This window comes from Coccinella septempunctata, chromosome 1 (genome assembly GCF_907165205.1).
Source record: "Coccinella septempunctata chromosome 1, icCocSept1.1, whole genome shotgun sequence".
Lineage (NCBI taxonomy): Eukaryota > Metazoa > Arthropoda > Insecta > Coleoptera > Coccinellidae > Coccinella > Coccinella septempunctata.
In genome coordinates this window covers 21,585,671-21,606,451 of record NC_058189.1, presented here as the reverse complement: position 1 = coordinate 21,606,451, position 20,781 = coordinate 21,585,671, and the positions used below count along the sequence as shown (strand labels likewise).

At 33.8% G+C, this 20,781-nt stretch overlaps 1 protein-coding gene across 1 annotated transcript in view; it reads left to right on the top strand.

Moving 5' to 3' along the window:
* Positions 1–20,781, top strand: part of LOC123323050 (intraflagellar transport protein 122 homolog) — a 216,085-nt gene that overhangs the window by 140,299 nt on the left and 55,005 nt on the right. Inside the window, exons 11-12 of the mRNA XM_044911251.1 lie at positions 878–1,022; positions 1,075–1,269. Of these exons, the coding sequence (XP_044767186.1) occupies positions 878–1,022; positions 1,075–1,269 (340 nt within the window). The remainder of the gene's footprint in view (positions 1–877; positions 1,023–1,074; positions 1,270–20,781) is intronic.

The window sequence follows — 20,781 nt, the reverse complement described above, 5'->3', positions numbered from 1 at the left end:
CAGTTATATAAAAAAATGCGATAATAAACTATAATTATAATTCTTACAAAAAGTAAGATAATGAAAAATAGGTACATCTATCAACGGTAGTGTTCGAATTGTGAACCATCGTTAGATAAGCATGCCATACTAACACTACGTCTGGCGTTGCCGATGTGAATACTGGTGACTTCTCCCAGGGCGTCTTCCGTTCTGATTCTTACTTGTTCATAATTTTGTATTCTTTTTCCGTTAATTTTATTTTTCAATCCGTGATTCAAGATTCAAATCATAGAGGCTCAGGTTCACAAAAGATAATGCATATTCAACGGTCGCAGTGGTAATGTCAGCCTACTTATAATTCAGCAGAAAAAAGTATTAAATATTTTTCTCGTGTAATATTCATGTGAATAGTGATATATGATAAATTTTTGAAATCGGCAAAAAAAAAAAGCAGCAAGATGAAAGAACTTTCCACTATAGTTTACATTTGGAAAATCAAATTACCTGTCATATCTCGAGAATGACTGGATCAAAAATTCAATAATATCATATTCAAATTCCTCATGAAGAAGTGCCTGTAGAATGTAACAACGGATTTCGAATACGAGTTCAAACAAGTGAGTTATTCAGCTTCATTGAAAATGATAATTTCTTAATTTTCGTTCATAACTCAAAATCTATGAATGTTAGGCTGGATGTGTTTTCAGATTTGGAATAGTTAGGAAATAAAAAAAAAGAGCTCGAGAATGTGCCGTCCGTTCTATTTTAGCTGCTATAGTTCTCGAGATCCGTTCATCAGTAGACAACGAATTTTGCGCACCCTGTACATTCAATGTAGGAATTTCAAGGAAGCAGAACCCTTAGTGAAAATAAAAATTTGAATTTTTTTTTTCAGCTTTTTACAAAGCTGGCAAACCAGACGAGGCATTCAAAGTACTACATAGGTTGACCGAAAACGCTGTGTCTGAGAGCAGGTTCAATGATGCGGGATATTATTACTGGATATTAGCAAGGCAATGCCTTGATTTAGCTCAAATCAGGTAAATTAACATCCAAGTTTGAATAATCCTTATTTCAATACCGAGATTTCAGCTCTGAGAATCAAAAATCTTACCTCAGGAAGTTTCATCAAAATGAAAGGCTGGCTGAACTTTACTATGCTTATCATTCTCTACACAGATATTTAGAAGAACCTTTCACCTCTTTCCTACCGGAAGCTTTATTCAATATTGCAAGGTTTTTGATGAGCGAAACAGTGAAAAGCAAACCAAATGGTGTTTCACAATTGTATCCTTTTAATTGATAATATACGTCCAGTTGCCGGAAAGTCCGTTAAAGTGTAATACTCCATCAAAATGTAATTCTCCCATTTTCCAATTACAGTTTCAAATTTTGATGGAGCATCGAATCTTAATGAAATGCAACGATAGAGTCTAGTCAGTTAAATATTAATTTAACCGAACAAATGATCACATTTATTCTCATTTCCATTGGAGGAAAATTGAATTTGAGAGCAGATTCAAAAACTCGAGTCGTACTGAACCTCTCCAGGAAAATTTATTTAGTTGCTACGTTGAAGATGATCGGAGTCGAAATAATCCCTCTTCCCAAATAATACATTGCTGCAAGAATGCAAAACACTCTTTCATTTGAATGATTTGTTGAATCTTCCTTTTTTCATGAATGTATAAATAAACAACCATTTGTTGATTCGTGGTGCCTTTGATACTCCCTTGATCTGTTCAGCATAATCATATTAATTTTGTTCCATTTCCACAAGTTCAAATGAAGAAATAAGTAGGTACGTTTGATACAAGAATCTAAGATTATACGATTTTCATATAAAATGAGGTTTCAAACTGTTGTGTTCTGATGAGTTACCCAAAAAGGGAATGAATAATTAAACGTGACTATTGCGTTTATTTAAAATTAAGAATGTCGCATACAATATGTTTCTTGGAATACAATATTAAGACTGGCGGTAATGCCAGATGCAGTTTGATTAGTATCTACATAATATCAAAACATGCGCAGGAATTCGGAAGATATAACAATTCCTCCCCTGCAAATATAGATTTTACAATTCAGTACATATTCAAAATCGACAACAATCTCAAATAAATGTTTATACATTATTCAGGTACATCAATATATATTTACATTGTGATGACTATTAAATATCAACCATTAATTTCCTGAAACGATCATTCGAATTATTTCATAAAGCATGTTCAAATCACAATTCATGAGAATCAATTATAATCACAAACATACCTACTTAGAAGTACATTATTTTCATTTATACATTTTTTTTAATTCGTGATGATCGTCTCAGTCGATCATTATTGGATGAATAAGTAGGGTCATGTTTATTAATATCACAGCTGATTGAATTATTAACATTGAATTTGAGCATTTGATCTAAATGTCTTTTATAAATCAAACCTGTATCTGTTTTGATACGAAAAGTAACTGGAGACAATTGATCTATTATTATTCCTTTCACACGTTTATTTCGTGCAGAACTTGAGAAATCATCAACCATCACAATATCTCCCACCGCAAAATTTCTTTCCCTACTTGTTGAATTATTAACCGAAGTTTTGAACTGATACATATCGACATTATCTAAATGATTAGGTTTCAACAGATCGAATCTTGTTTTTATTTCTCTACCATACATTAGAAAACTCGGAGATCTACCTGTTGACGAATGTTCAACTCTTCTATAATCAAAAAGAAATAAATCAATCGCGTACTTCAGATTTCTACCACTTTTTACAATTTTTCCTACTTTGTCTTTAAAAGTTCCGACAAAATTTTCCGCAGCACCATTAGATGCTGGGTGTCTAGGAGGTGAAATCGTATGAGCTATATTATTGATAGATAAAAAATTCTCAAAACTTTTGTTGGTTAATTGAGGACCACCATCTGTCACAATGTGATTACATAATCCAAATCTGACAAATAAATCTTTAAAATAATCTATAATTCTCTCAGATTTAGTGTTCATGCCAAAATCATAAATTTCCGGCCACTTACTATAAGCGTCTATTACAATTAAGATCATTCGTCCAAACCAAGGTCCTAAAAAATCAACGTAAATACGAGACCATGCTCTATTTGGATACGGCCAATGTGCACTCGAAATTTTCGTTGGATTTTTTCTATCAGAAACACAAATTTCGCAACTTGTACTTATTTCTTCAATCTCAGAATCAAGATTTGGCCACCAAAAATAAGAACGAGCCAACTGTTTCATTTTACATATACCTAAATGTGACGCATGCAGCTCTTTCAAAATTTCAGATTGAAGAGATTTAGGAATTATTATTCTGATTCCCCAAAATAAGCAACCCTGATCTAAATTCAGTTCATTTCTTCTAAAATAGAATTTTTTCTCAAAATCACACAACTCTTTACTATCAGACGGCCAACTACTTGAAATGAATTGTACAATTTTCTTCAACTTATCATCTTTCCTTGTCTCTTGCTTTATACGTTTAAAATTTACGCAAGGCATACCCTCTGATATGTAATTAATAACTGAGAATTCCGAATCAAAAACTTGAGTTTTATCCTCAATTGGAAGTCTCGATAAAGCATCACAATTACCATTTGCTGATGTTTTAATAATTTCAATTTTATATTTAAATGAGCACAAAAAGTAAGCCCATCTTTGCAGTCGGTTTTGGATCATATTTCCTCCATTTTTATTAGAACCGAAAATAAATTTTAATGGTTCATGATCAGATTTTAAAATATGATCTCGTTACCACAAATATATTGATAGAACTTTTTGAAACCAAAAATTATTGCCGCTGCTTCTTTGTCGATGATAGCCCTATGACGTTCATTAAATGGAATAATTTTTGATGCGAATGCTATGGGACGCTCAGAACCATCCGAATACCTATGAGACAAAATCGCGGAAAGTCCAAAATCCGAAGCATCACATGCTAAAACTAATTGTTCTTCAGGATTATATAACGTCGAAACTTTCGGAGATGCCAACTCACTTTTAATCCAAAAAAATGCATCATCGCATTCTTTTGTCCAATTCCAACCTGTGTTATTTTTCAAAAGTTCATAAAGGCATTTCAGTTTTTGAGCCCGATTACATAAATATGAATCATAATAGTTAATTAAACCAAGAAAAGCTTTCAATTGCTTCGAATTTTGTGGTTGTGGTACTTCCAGAATTGCTTTTGTTTTTGTCGGTGACGGATGCAAGCCTTTTTCGTTTAATAAAAAACCTAAAATTTCAACTTCACTTCGGAAAAGATCACACTTTTGCGCATTCACTTTCAACCCGGCATTTTCAAGCCTACTAAAAATTTGATTCAAAATTTTCAGATGTTCTTCCTCAGTTCTGCCAGTGCAATATATGTTATCTATATAAACTTTAACAAATGGAATGCCTTTGAGAATATCGCAAAGAATTTCCTGACATTCACCTGGGCTCGATGCTATTCCTTCAGGAAGTTTTTTATATCTGAAAATACCATCTTCTGTAATTATTGTTAAAGCATCACACGACATTTCATCAACAGGAAATTGCATAAAAGTGCTAAATCGATTTGCGACCATTTCTTACCATATTGAAGATTTGAAAATATTTTTTCTTTACTAGGAACCGGTGCTCTCTTAATAATCAAAGATGGGTTGACCGTTACTTTAAAATTACCACAGAGACGAACTGACCCATTTGATTTTAGAACTGGTACTATGGGTGTTGCCCACTCACTTACTTTTACAGGTTCCAGGTTACCTAAGCTAATTAAACGATTAATTTCATCGGAAACTTTAGATTTTAAAGCAAACGGTACTTTATAAGGTTTAAGTTGAATCGGCTTACTACCTTCTTTAAATTTCAATTGAATTTTTCTTCCTGTATATTCACCTTGACCTTCAGAAAATAATGACGGAAATTTCTCTTTCATTGATATCATAATAGAATTATGATCAAAATATAAGAATACAGAATTCTCACTTAAATTGAAATGAACAGGCCAAAAATTGAATTTTTTTAACCAGCATCGTCCAATCAAAGAAGGACCTGAGCCTGGTAAAACATAACACTTCAAATATGAAATTTTTAGATCATTCAATTCACATATCATATTATTCATAACCCCTAGTGGTTTTAAATTCTGTTTACCATAAGTCATCAAAGTTAAATCTGATTTATCTAATTTTTCTCCAGGAAAAATTGAATTTTTCGTGTATTATGAAATTGCTGTGATATATGACCCTGTGTCTACCAACATTTTAATCGGTACTGAATTGAGTTTCAAACTTAAAAAAATTGGATCTGCGATTACATCATTATTCTTTACCGAATTTATATTGAAAAAATCATAATCATAATTTTCTTCTTCAGCAGAAACAGAATCAATAGTTTCCTCTAATAAATGAACATTATTAGGTTTAACCTTTCCATTGAATTTCTGATTTTCATTTTGTTTTTTCCAACAAGCGGATACTAAATGATCTTTGATATTACAAAATGTACATTTTTGAAATCTATATCTACATCGATTTGCGTAATGATTATCTTTAAGGCCACAGCAAAAACAAGAAAATTCATTTTTATTGGTGTATGAATTATTACTTGATGTTTTAATACCACCTTCGCGTCTGTCATGCTTCGGTCTTGATAACTTCGCTCCTCTTTTGAATTGTTTATTTGGCTGCTGCCGTCGACTACTGCGAAGAAAATTCACATTCACATCACCATTACCATCTCTCCTCGGCGAAGAATTGCGCACCGCATCCCTTTCTGCAGATTCGCGTGCTACAGCGATTTTCACTGCGCCGTTGAAATCCAGTTTTTCTTGACGGAAAAGTTCCACTTTTACGTTTTGATCCCTGATGCCATTCACAAATTGATCTCGAAGTGATCAAAATCCAAAATCCAAATTCTCGAAATTACAATTGACTGATAAACGTTTCAATCGGACAATGAAGTCGTTCACAGGTTCATTTGGAGCTTGTCTTGTAGAATTAAACTTGTTTCTTTCGGAGATTTCGGAAGTTTTTGGTTGAAGATGATTGGAAACCAATTTTATAATTTCATCATATTTGAGGTCTTTTGGTTTCACAGGTGAAGCTAAGGATCTGATTAGGGAATAAGAATTCACGCACACTTTTGTTAGCAGCTCTGCGACCTGTTTAGTAGGATCTACATCGTTTGCCATGAAGTACAATTCTAAACGTTCGATGAAGGTGTCCCAGTCATCCTGATGCAATTGAAATTCAATTTTACATTTTGATGCCATTTTGGGTTTACGTGGATAACTCACTGAACACTTGGGTTCGTCACAAATGTCTTTCGAATACGTCAAGGAAACCGGCTCTGATGAGACTTGCGTGGTACACGAATACAGCTGCGCACTTTTCAACAGTTCCTTTTGCAAATTATCTAAGTCCGAATTTTCCTTGAATTCAATCCCGAGTACAGAAAAATGTTCTCTAATTGAAGATTTAGTCAAGTTCTTCACCCAACATAAATCACTTAACGATTTTGATCGAGCAATGTCAGTCAAACACTCGCGTAAAGCGTCTACTTTCCACGTGTCGGTTACTTTTTCACGAAGCACGAGTAATTGTTCCAATAATTCCACTTTTGTTAAACGATATACCCATGAAACGCCAATTTTCAGCATCCTCGTCGCCACATTGTTGTGTTCTGATGAGTTACCCAAAAAGGGAATGAATAAAATTAAACGTGACTATTACGTTTATTTAAAGTTAAGAATGTCGCACCGGTGTGAAAACAGCCGAATGAGATAGCAGAATTTGACCTTGAATTCGTCGTACGCCACTGTTCAGTTGAGCGGATATCGATGCAAACATGAATTCTCGCGTCTGGATTGATATGACAACTATTATTATTACGTCACATTTTTTCATTTCAAATCACGCCTGTGAAAGCTGAGGGGAAGAAATAAAGAATGTTAACTCAAAAAATGTATGTACTTAAGATCGACCTCAAATTTCAAGAGTTATATTGAAAACACCCATCATCATTCACTGTCAATGTTGTTCAAAAAATGGTTCATAAAATGCACTTCAAATTCAGGAGATTAATACACGAAATGAAGCAGAAAAATGTCATTTGCCGCATTCACTTACGCCCCCTAGGAACCGAGATTTGACACCGTCCAATATTAAAAATCCGATTACTAAAAAACTGGACATAGGATCGACTTCAAATTCGAAAACGGTATCGACAAACCATAGCAGAAAAAAGTGCTTTTCATCCTGTCCACTTACACCCCCTAGAAGCCAAGATTTGACACCTGTCAATGTTAAAAATTCGATTACTAAAAAACTGGACATAGGATCGACTTCAAATTCCGAAACGGTATCGACAAACCATAGCAGAAAAAACTACTTTTTATCCTATCCACTTACACCCCCTAGAAGCCAAGATTTGACACCTGTCAATGTTAAAAATTCGATAACTAAAAAACTGGACATAGGATCGACTTCAAATTCGGAAACGGTATCGACAAACCATAGCAGAAAAAAGTGCTTTTTATCCTATCCACTTACACCCCCTAGAAGCCAAGATTTGACACCTGTCAATGTTAAAAATTCGATTACTAAAAACTGTACATAGGATCGACTTCAAATTCGGAAATGATATCGACAAACCATAGCAGAAAAAACTACTTTTTATCCTATCCACTTACACCCCCTAGATGCCAAGATTTGACACCGTCCAATATTAAAAATCCGATTACTAAAAAACTGGACATAGGATCGACTTCAAATTCGGAAACGGTATCGACAAACCATAGCAGAAAAAACTACTTTTTATCCTATCCACTTACACCCCCTAGAAGCCAAGATTTGACACCTGTCAATGTTAAAAATTCGATAACTAAAAAAGTTGACATAGGATCGACTTCAAATTCGGAAATGATATCGACAAACCATAGCAGAAATAAGTGCCGTTTAGCGCATCCACTTACACCCCTTAGAAGCCGATTTGATTTGATTAATTTATATTGTAACGTTCTCCGGGGTTAATCAAATTGTCTTTTCACAACGTGTAATTTATTTCCACAACTACCACACAACATGAGGTTTTTCACGCATCGTTTGGGATAATTATTCTGTACGACTTGAAATGCGTGCGGGAAAAGGGTTAAAAGGTGACGCTTGTAGAAAATAGTTATTTTACTAACAAGAGTGGAAAGTGATACCTTTCCGCAAGATACTGCAGTTCAATCTGTCGTGTGCATTTTCCATATGTGTTAGGAAAAATATCACAAAAAGACATGCCAAAATATTATGATTGATGCGACTTTTTAATATTTGCGTGCGGAATAAAAGCCCTGTTATTCACTTTCCGTACGCATATGCGTGCGATTTTGGAAAAGTACTACTTTCCAAACGCTAGTAGGAAAAATAAATTTCAGAATCCTGATTTCTTGGTGACATTTCAAAGTATTGAAATTCGACTTGGTTACAAAATTTGATGGCCAAAGAATAATATGTATTTACTTATTAAATAACGTAGATGCAATGAAAAACACCTTATTTCTTAAATGTTTTTATTCTCAGGCGGTCGATTTCGATATATTTTCCATCATCAATCTAAAAATTCACAAACAACAGTATAGAGTATTTTTCGCTTTAACCTAGAAAGAATTAAACTTTTCCGAATGAATCTTCTGTTCTGATTATGGATAATGTAGTGTACTTCATTTCAGTTATAGCAAAAATTACCACTTTATACTGTTGTTTGCAAGCCTTCAGATTTCCTGATGATAGAAAATATACCGAAATCGATCGCCTGAGGATATAAACATATAAAAAATAGTGTGTGTTTTCATTTTATCTACGCTATTGAATATAGAACATACAATGAAAGATATTATGTCTAAAATAAAATAACTCAATTAACCACCCGTTGAGTACATATTATTCTGTAAATTTTGCAAAGTGAAAAATATTAGGATCAAAATTATTTCAATCAATTGTTATATCAAATTCATCCTAACACCGAGCAGCCAACATAAAAAATATTATATATAAGCGTGGCATATTTTGTTTCAACTTATATTCTTGTAAATTATACATCGTCTCATTTGGTGAATTGTGAAAAGAATTATTTCTCCTCAAAAACTTAATGCCCCTGAGTAAGTTCCCGAAGAAAACTATTCTATGAGGCTGTATTGAGAACACAGTTCACAAATATCATTTTCCATTTTGTTTTCAAACAGGCATCTCTTATGTAATAATCTAAAACAAAGTTTACATCGCCTATATATCTCATTTCGGATATTACCACAGATGAGGCAAATATTTTCTACAGGCATAGAAGATTTCAATACTTCTATCTGGAATTCTTTTCTCAGCTCATTCATATCGGCCCATTCATTGAGAGATTTTTTTTGGATGATCTGTTTAAAGAAGTACAGAATGAAAATGCCACAATTATGTGCATCATTTTGTGTAATATGTTCTTTTTTTACAATTTTCCAACTTTTATAATTATGTAGTGCTTTCAATTGATTACTCTCCTTTAAGTAACTTATGAATTATTTTAAATATGAAACACTTGTGGGGTGTTGTTCGCCGAATGGATCTAAGTATGTGAATTCTCTCTTTGAAATACTGATTTCGATTGCGCACCAATGGTTTTCATTGACTAATATGGGTATAAACAAATCATCTTTCTCAAGTTTCAAATTATCGAGAAAAGAATGTTGTGGCTGGTTAAAAATGAACTGAGCATGAAGTCCAGCATCAATGATTTGGTAAACACCGTTCGTATTTAACATGTTTAAAATAAAATCTATCACTGCGTCACTTAGCCAGTTCTCATTGTTCAAGGTCAAGTAATCAGTGAGAGGTAATTTTTTACGAGGACGATCTAGAATTGAAACCACATATCCTCTTCCATTAGGAAAATTCTTGTAATAAGCATGATCGCTTATAAGACCGTTGCCGAAAAATTTGTATTTTGTTGTTTCTATTGGTATTTGATTTTCAGTTTGTTGACATAGTTTACAGATAAATTCTCCCGAGAAAGTTTTATCAGGCTCGCATATCTGATGCACCCACATACTGCATGCATCACATTGCACCCAATCAGTGGCAGTTGTGTCTAAAGACCCTTCTGAACAATACTGACAAATAGGTGTACTTGTTTCATTAGGGCCTTGTGAATCTTTTCTTGGAAATATTTTCTTATGAGAAAAATTTTTCAAATGACGTCCCTCAAAGTGTCCTTTATAAAGCGGTCTTTTTCTCTGCCACATTGCTCTGTTCTGTCTATGAATACGTCCTGTCAGATTACTTTTTGGTATTACGCAGAGTATTTCTTTGTATAATGATAACCCTAATGTTCTGGTAGCTCTGACAAATCGTGAGCATTTCCAATTTCTTTCTCCTCGTAATACTTTATGTTTCATTGTATTGAAGTAATTTTCAACAGGAGCATTACTTACTCTTTCTCTATCGAATTCTTTCAGCATAATCGCTGACCACAGTGGCAAGAAGGGGATGTATTTTTTCAAAATCAGTTCGTAAAGCTTAGGGCTATAATAATGGTTCATGGAATCATTCAATGAATCTGTTATATTGCGATGTTCCAGCCTATCAAAATGTTTGAAGAATAGGCTCTGCTTCGCTAGAGAATGAGTTGGAGGATCCTGTATTAAGCTCATTCCTGTTGATTTCAGATTATGTTTGGATTCTCTGAATATGTGGTGGTCTTTATCGGCAACTATAATCAACAAATTATCAATTGATTCTTTCACAATCTGATCATGATATGGACTACATAACAGAATGAAAATATTTTCCATCCAATTTTCAATTTGATGGAATTTATTGAAAGTCATACAGGCCGCCATCAAATCCTTCAGTTGATTCTGAATATTGACATGACTCACAGTTTGTTCAATGTCTTTGCAAAACATTTTCACAAAATGAGCACAACAAAGGTGGAGGGAAATCATGTTTTCTCGTCGCTCTCCGGCAACAATAAAAAAATTATCGTAACAATAATTGATGTATTCAATCAATTGCATTTCACAAAATTCTTGTGATAATGCATTCAAACTGGCTAAGCAAAAATCGGTAACAACACCTGTGAAAGTTGGCCAGCTGGAATGCTGTTTAGCAAAATATTTGAAATCTCCGAAGAATTTACGTAGATCTTTTGTGTAGTGTGTCCCAGAAACCAATTCCATAACAGGGAAAATTCGTTCATTGCTAGTTTGAATAACCCCAGAATATAGATAAATGCGTTTGCATTCTTTATAAGGCTTTCTTATAACAGAACCTGTTGCATCAAAGTGCAATAAGAACTTAGATTGCTTAGTCTTCTTTTCATATTTTAATACTTGCAGTTGCTCTTTACTGAAAAGTTTAACCATGAATGGAATGCTTACTTCTTGTATATATTCCCCATTAGATAACTGCATCTTACATATATCAGTCCAGTCGTCCACATCTCTATCGAGTTGTTGTTTCGCCTCCGATCGGATTTTTCTTATCGTTGGATCTGATTTGATATTCTGAAGGTTTCCCTGATTTATCAACCTTATGTCTGCTTGTAGGAGGGTTTTCTTTTTGTATTCAGATGGCTTCAAGAGGAGCAACTTCTTTTTAGCCTTAAATCTCTCGTGACCTTTTACATAGGCCGTGATCAATTTTTCGTGATAATAGTCTTTAGAAGAACTATAAACACTAACTAACTTCCTGGACACTATATGAATCTTGAATTTTTTGCAGTTTCGTCTGTTATGGATGCAATAAGCTAATATAAGTACATCCCCATTTTTCAATATTTTTTTATCTTTAATTGCTAAAGAACAAGTGTTATTCACGTTCTTGCGGATTCTGTTTCTTATATAATAGTTCATATAACTATTACTACTAGAGTTCCCAAATAAATATTTCCGATGTGTGTCAGGAATATCAAATTTTCCTTCAAAAAATACGCAGTTCTTGTAAGTTACAAGTTTTTCGTTTCTCCGAATTCGGTTAGTACTTCCATAAGGAATCAATTCTTTCACTACAGGATCGGAAAGATGCAGATCGCTCGACAACTCTAAACTGTTAACAGTTACTTCCTTAAAATCGATCACTTCATTTTCGATTTGGAATGATATTGGGGCATCACTAGATATTTTTCGGATAGGAGAAAGTTGTGTTTCCTGTGAAATCAATGTATTATCAATATCGATATCTTTTTCAGGAGTGGAAGTAGGCAAAACTATTCTTTCATCTGGAATGATCGGATTTTCATATTCCATTTGAGAGCAAGATTCCAAGACAAAAATGACTTCATCTTCATTTCTCCTGATATACTGACATAATATACTTGGGAATATTTTCAATTTGAATGACATGGCTTTTATATGATCACTCTTTGGGTCAATGAGCTCCTGATAACCAAAATTTTTACAATGTTTTCTTATATACTCTAATATAGCTGGAAGTATGCTAGATTTTTTATAAACCATGTCTGCAAGCTTCGAATTCAAATTCCGCTGTAAAGAGGAATAAACGCCGGTAGAACAGCTCAGATGAAATTGAACCCAAGAAAACTGGGTTTACAAGAATATAAAAAAAGGATGAACCTCTAGAGGGACTTTAAGAATCGAAAAGAATCTTCCAATGAAATGGAAAGGAATAAAAAACCTAAACGTGAAAAAAGATTATAAAACAAAAAAAACGGAAGAAGTATTACATACAAATCGACTGAATACTAAAATTATTAGTATTTTCGACAAAAATATTCAACTAATTACTAAATGAGAAACTCTTATAATAAGGAAAAAGTGGAGAAAAAAAAAACAAAATAGAACAGCTCAGATAAAATTGAAACCAAGAAAACTGGGTTTACAAGAATATAAAAAAAAGGATGAACCTCTAGAGGGACTTTAAGAATCGAAAAGAATCTTCCAATGAAATGGAAAGGAATAAAAAACCTAAACGTGAAAAAAGATTATAAAACAAAAAAACGGAAGAAGTATTACATACAAATCGACTAAATACTAAAATTATTAGTATTTTCGACAAAAATATTCAACTAATTACTAAATGAAAAACTCTTATAATAAGGAAAAAGTGGAGAAAAAAAAACAAAATATACGCTCTGAATAAAAACTGAAAACCTAAAAAAAAAACTACTATTTAAAAAAAACCCAAGAACTTTGAGAATATTCAAAGAATATTAACACCAAATAATACGCAACTGAAACAAGTGAGCGTTCTCGAGAACGTGTCGTAGCTTTTGCATACAATCCGTGCTTTAAGCGTCCTTTGCAATAGCGAGCGGAACCTCAGGCATAAGGTAAACTTTTCGAGCGTGGTGGTCCGGTTCATGCGTTATTGACTAACCAGGCGAGACTGAAAACTCCAGAGAAACTTTTAACTCGAATCTCATTTTACGGACATTTGGACTAATAATAAAAATAACTGATAGTTAAGAAAAAATATCCTATATTTTAATTGATTCATCATGAAAAATTTGCTCTTGTACTGGTGACGACGAGATGAAATTTCTGTACTAGTAGATGTCTGTCGGCGGGTTTTACGGAATTTTGATTGCCTGATTAACTATTTGACAGTTATTTGATTATTAATGTGAAATCACTGCAACATTTTCATTCCAGAATATATTGGAGAAGTGGCAATTAAACTTATTAAGACAGGACGATATTCACGAAGCTCATGAATGAATTATTGTTGATTCTTCAAACAAGTGTTGATTTCCCGATCGAGCTTTGTGAAATTGGGAATTTAAATTTTCACCATAACCGAAACATTGACAGGTATCAAAACTCGGTTCCAAAAATTAAGTGAAAGTGTTAAATGGCATCTTTTTTCTTGTACGGTTTGTCAATACAATTCTCGAATTTGTAGATACTATGAAGTTTTTGATTTATAAAATTTTCATCATTGACAAGTGTCAAATGTCGACACCTAAGGGGTGTAAGTGGATGCGGTAAACGGCACTTTTTTCTGCTTCGGTTTGTCGATTTAATTTTCGAATTTGAAGTCGATCCTATTTCCAGTTTTTCAATTATCGAATTTTTAACATTGACAGGTGTCAAATCTTGGCTTCTAGGAGGTGTAAGTGGATAGGATAAAAAGCACTTTTTACTGCTATGGTTTGTCGATATCATTTCTGAATTTGAAGTCGATCCTATGTCCAGTTTTTTAGTAATCGAATTTTTAACATTGACAAGTGTCAAATGTCGACACCTAAGGGGTGTAAGTGGATGCGGTAAACGGCACTTTTTTCTGCTTCGGTTTGTCGATTTAATTTCCGAATTTGAAGTCGATCCTATTTCCAGTTTTTCAGTTATCGAATTTTTAACATTGACAGGTGTCAAATCTTGGAATCTAGGGGGTGTAAGTGGATAGGATAAAAAGCACTTTTTTCTGCTATGGTTTGTCGATACCGTTTCCGAATTTGAAGTCGATCCTATGTTCAGTTTTGTAGTAATCGAATTTTTAACATTGACAGGTGTCAAATCTTGGCTTTTAGGGGGTGTAAGTGGATAGGATAAAAAGCACTTTTTTCTGCTATGGTTTGTCGATATCATTTCCGAATTTGAAGTCGATCCTATGTCCAGTTTTTTAGTAATCGAATTTTTAACATTGACAGGTGTCAAATCTTGGCTTCTAGGGGGTGTAAGTGGATAGGATAAAAAGAAGTTTTTTCTGCTATGGTTTGTCGATACCGTTTCCGAATTTGAAGTCGATCCTATGTCCAGTTTTTTAGTAATCGAATTTTTAACATTGACAGGTGTCAAATCTTGGCTTCTAGGGGGTGTAAGTGGATAGGATAAAAAGCACTTTTTTCTGCTATGGTTTGTCGATACCGTTTCCGAATTTGAAGTCGATCCTATGTCCAGTTTTTTAGTTATCGAATTTTTAACATTGACAGGTGTCAAATCTTGGCTTCTAGGGGGTGTAAGTGGATAGGATAAAAAGTAGTTTTTTCTGCTATGGTTTGTCGATACCGTTTCCGAATTTGAAGTCGATCCTATGTCCAGTTTTTTAGTAATCGAATTTTTAACATTGACAGGTGTCAAATCTTGGCATCTAGGGGGTGTAAGTGGATAGGATAAAAAGTAGTTTTTTCTGCTATGGTTTGTCGATATCATTTCCGAATTTGAAGTCGATCCTATGTACAGTTTTTTAGTAATCGAATTTTTAACATTGACAGGTGTCAAATCTTGGCTTCTAGGGGGTGTAAGTGGATAGGATAAAAAGCACTTTTTTCTGCTATGGTTTGTCGATACCGTTTCCGAATTTGAAGTCGATCCTATGTCCAGTTTTTTAGTTATCGAATTTTTAACATTGACAGGTGTCAAATCTTGGCTTCTAGGGGGTGTAAGTGGATAGGATAAAAAGTAGTTTTTTCTGCTATGGTTTGTCGATACCGTTTTCGAATTTGAAGTCGATCCTATGTCCAGTTTTTTAGTAATCGGATTTTTAATATTGGACGGTGTCAAATCTCGGTTCTTAGGGGGCGTAAGTGAATGCGGCAAATGACATTTTTCTGCTTCATTTCGTGTATTAATCTCCTGAATTTGAAGTGCATTTTATGAACCATTTTTTGAACAACATTGACAGTGAATGATGATGGGTGTTTTCAATATAACTCTTGAAATTTGAGGTCGATCTTAAGTACATATATTTTTTGAGTTAACATTCTTTATTTCTTCCCCTCAGCTTTCACAGGCGTGATTTGAAATGAAAAAATGTAACGTAATAATAATAGTTCTCATATCAATCCAGACGCGAGAATTCATGTTTGCATCGATATCCGCTCAACTGAACAGTGGCGTACGACGAATTCAAGGTCAAATTCTGCTATCTCATTCGGCTGTTTTCACACCGGTGAATGTCGCATACAATATGTTTCTTGGAATACAATATTAAGACTGGCGGTAATGCCAGATGCAGTTTGATTAGTATCTACATAATATCAAAACATGCGCAGGAATTCGGAAGATATAACACAAACCACGACAGGTGTTTCGCTATCACAATCCCGGGCTAGAATAGTTATTTTCCTATCAAGTGCGGAAAGTGATACTTGCCCGCACGAAACTGCCGTTGCCCGAACGATGCGAAGCTTTCCGCAAGAGTAAGGAACAATATTTTTTCTACAAGCGCTTGAAATATATAAATGTATCCATTTCACGAAACATATCATATCTAATTTGATAATTCATATATAATGACAGACGTAATTCTACATGTCGTAACTATTAGTTTCTCATTGTTGACGTTCTGTGCATAGAAACATGATAGAACTTAATTTACTCTATAATATTTGCGTGCGGGAAAAACCCCTGCTAATCCATTCCCGCACGCATTTGCGTGCGGGAAAGAAATAGCAGGCGTTTTTCCCGCACCCTTTGGGAAAGTGACTCTTTGCAACTTGGAATGCGTGCGGGAAAAAGGTTGAACGCGCACGCTTGTAGAAAAAAGGAATTTTTTGTCCCCTAAAATATGTACCAATAGGGTGTAGTTCATGCTTTTGCCAACAGGCGCGCTGGCCATCACGAGAGTGCGAAATTTTGATTCAAACAAATTGTAGTTAGCTGAGTGAACTGTTTCCTTGGTGACGGATGATAGGAATATTATTATTTTCGATTTTTGATAAGAGAACAACATAAATATGACCATGGTGAAATGTTGAAGCGTGCGCTAGTGTTAGAGTGTTTTGGCATCGGAAAGGAAAGGAGAAGAGATAAAATTTCCGAGAGCATTTTTGAGAGAAAATTGGAAAAAAACCTTACCTCCAGAATCGACTCCAAATCAATTTGTGTGTCAAGAGCACTTTTGCGATGAAGATATCGAAAAGATGATGGATTCATTATAAACGAAATCGATGAAATTGTCATCCCTCGTGAGAAGTTGACTCTTCTGAATAAGAATATCTAACCAATAAAACTACATGGTTCAGAAGTGAATATTCTTGAAGAATTCTGTTGGCATAACATAATATATGGTTTATATCGGTTCTCAGCTGAGTATTGGAAACAGAATCTACTCTAATATTTAAGTGATAAATTTGAGATTGCTACCTTTTGTTGTCTTGATGTGTACTACTCCTCACTACAGATTTATATAATTTTGAAGATGACGGTAAACCAACTAACATATAGCTGCTTTCAATAAACCATGATAAACAAAAGTAGGTACAATTTTTTTGATCAGTGATTTCTTTTGAAATTCATTGATTTCGACTTGTATTTTATTGCATATAATTCAGAGAACTCATATTTAATATAGATTTGAAGAAAGGTATTTGAAAAATCATCAGAAAAACCACGATGACACATAACCTAAAATAAAATGAATGCTGTTCATTTCAAATTGACGCTTGCATCCCCACCCCTTATCGACACCCGCTGCAATCGCAGCGACACCTATCCTACGTTTCCCGTTTTCGGGGACACATTTTTAGTTCGTCGATCGTTCTCCTTCTCTCTACTCTCCATACCGTACGGGTACGGGTCACCATTCACTGTTGGGTTCGAATTAACAGTGCTGTGCCTAAGGTGGCGTAAGGACACAGTAACAAAGCCTACACAGAACACAACTGATTCTCCGAACTCGCTCAAGCTAACGGAGTTTCTGAGGGGTACTTCGGTACTATGGAGAATCAGGATAATATGAATATGAATAAAAGAGGGTGAAGGTTAAAGTTTATCTTCGCCCACTTGAAGATGATCTGTTTTGAGTTCAATTATGGATTTTCATCAAGGTCATCGGCCACGCCAATCCAATTTTTGAAAATAGAACTTTTCAAAATTCATTTTGCATTATTGAATTATTGTATGAAAAATGTTTTTCTACACGGTGAAGTATGACAAAAAAAAAACAGGGGGCATTTATAATCAATCACATTCTATAGTTCCATTTCGCGAAATGATGCATAAGAAACATATGCATCCCAAGAGCGAATTTTACTGAAAGACTTATATGTTCCCGGGCAAAATGCAAACAATGCAACAGCTTGTGCCTGCTGACCGCCAGTTGCGTGTGAATTCCTGTTTAGCCATCCTCCATCTCAACATCAAAGTGTACGATTATGAGTCTACAATGATCATGAGCGAGGACTTCGACGAGGCGTATTTCCATTTAAGTGGTTACATAAATTAACAGTCAGTTTTGGGATAGAACATTGGCAATAATGCTCTTGCCATAAATAAAGTCATTAGGAAAAAAGTTGTAGAATATTTATTCAGCTTCTAAGCACAAAACGAAATCCTTAGGTCTTATATAGATCTTGAGTTATCTCAAAAAGATGAAAGGTTGGGAAAACAGGATTTTTCAATTTTTCAACGATTTGGGGTCGTCTAATTCCATAATGGAAGGCTTTGGTGAGGCCAAAATTTTTCATCTAAGATGCGAAATTATGAAGGTTCTGGCACGTGCTGCAATCATCAAATAACTCTTGATATTCTCTGTATATTCGGTTAAGATTAGGTTTAATTGCCACATAAACATTCACCTATATTTCACATATCACGTTTGAAGTATTTTTCTGGACTCCATCAGTTCACACACTGTCTCTCAAATACAGGCTGTTGAAAAACCATAGAAAAATGTTATTTTTAGTTCTTACAAACGGTTTAATCGAATGGAATGAATTTCTGAATATAGTTTTTCATCTATGTATTTGAAACATCTTTTTCGAACACAAGATATCACCCACGTCTTCCAGTTTTCTCAATATGACTATTACGTACCATAAAAATACAAAAAATTCGAAGAACCCAACTCTTGGACGCTATCTAATGAATTTGAACGTTTTGTAAAATAAAAGCATTCTTCTTCTTCATATTTTCTCGTAAATGCGTCGTTTTCGAGTAATTTGACACTCAAAAAAAAAATATCTGTGAAATTCGAAAAATGGGATACTTCGACCGAATGCAACTCTTTTTGAGATCCACAGATGTGAAGTGTCACAGATTTATCTAGTTATTCTGAAGGTAATTTTTTTTTCCAAGGATGGCACAGCTCATTATGAAAACTCAAAATGGCTATATCTTTTTATTAGGGCCGAATCGGAAAAAATGGCAAAAAAAAGTGTTTCTTTTAAACTCAAGAATCTACCTACTGTTAAAATATTTTCACGATTCGAAGACTCACCTAATATATATATATATATATATATATATATATATATATATATATATATATATATATATATATATATATATATATATATATATATATATTGTAACTGATCGTTTGCCGGAGAAAACAGGAAAAAACAACTAATTTGGGTACTCGGCAATTATTGTCTGGGCAATCAACAATCAGGTGTCAAAACATCTATATTTCGAACTTCTTGTGGTTCATCTTCAGGATGCTGAAAATATATAACAAACATGGATACATATAAAAACAAAATTTCAACAACTACCTACGTCCGACAAGATTATTGTTTAAATTCACAGAGAGATTTTCGGAGGAACATTGTAATGTGAATTTAAACAATAATCTTGTCGGACGTAAGTAGTTGTTGAAATTTTATTTTTATATGTATCCATGTTCGTTATATATTTTTAGCATCCTGAAGAAGAACCTCAAGAGGTTCGAAATATAGATGTTATGACACCTGATTGTTGATAATTGCCCAAACAATAATTGCCAAGTACCCAAATTACTTGTTTTTCCCTATATAAATATATACACATTTACCAGGTCCATCCGTCATTGAACTGGTGATAATCTGGTCAGCCTACAAAAAATCCTATTTTCCCAATTTTTCATCTTTTTAGATAACTCGATGCCTATTAGACCTAAGGATTTCAATCAAAGCTGAATAAATGTTTCACGACTTTGTTTCTTATGACTTCAATCGCAGTATGATCATTATTGCCAATATTCGAAACAAATTGGCAATTTTTGTTCAAAATCTCGAGATATACTGGACTCACAGAGCTGTAATTAAAACTAAATTATAGTGGATTAATATATTTACTTAAAAAAATAAGAATAATCTTTCTTGAAAAAGTAATTTTTCATAACTTATAATCCAAAAACGGAAACAAATCCGAAAATTTCGAAGCCACCAAAAATTTTTCAAGTAGATTTTGAAGTGTAATTGGCATAATAGTACATACCAGAAATACAGCTGCTTTCACTTTTTTCTAACCTTCAAACACCTGGCGTCTCTCCTATTAGATATGATTTCCTTCATAAAAATCTGACCTCGGAAATTTTTTAAATTTGGAATATTATTTTACTGATATATTTAATACTAGCTGACCCGGCAAACCTAGTTTTGCCATTTAAATTATTTCTAGGGTAGATAATAATAACTAACTCATCGTGATTGTGTGACAATGTGGCATATGAGTAAAAGAGACGTGCTGTGGATGATATTCCATGTGTTTCCCTTCATCATGTAGATTACTTTGTTATATTATAAGGTAAAATAACACACAATATCTAAATTATACTTTATTGCAATGCCCTATAGTGTAATTTTCGATTTACTCGATATAACTTAACTTTTTGTCCAAATGTCGAAAACCTATAAGTACTCTATGATTGCTTGATTGGTCGTAATAAAAAAGAATGCCTTTTTTTCTGTTCTGTACAATTTTTTTCGGGAATATTTTGTTATATAAACCTTGCCCTAACAATAATAAACACAACAAAAAAAGAATTGTCCAATTTGGTGCGATCGTTTGAACAATAAAGCATTTTGAATTAAACCATAGATCCTCTTTTATTAATATATATAGAAGATAGATTGATGTATTCTGATCACATCATAGT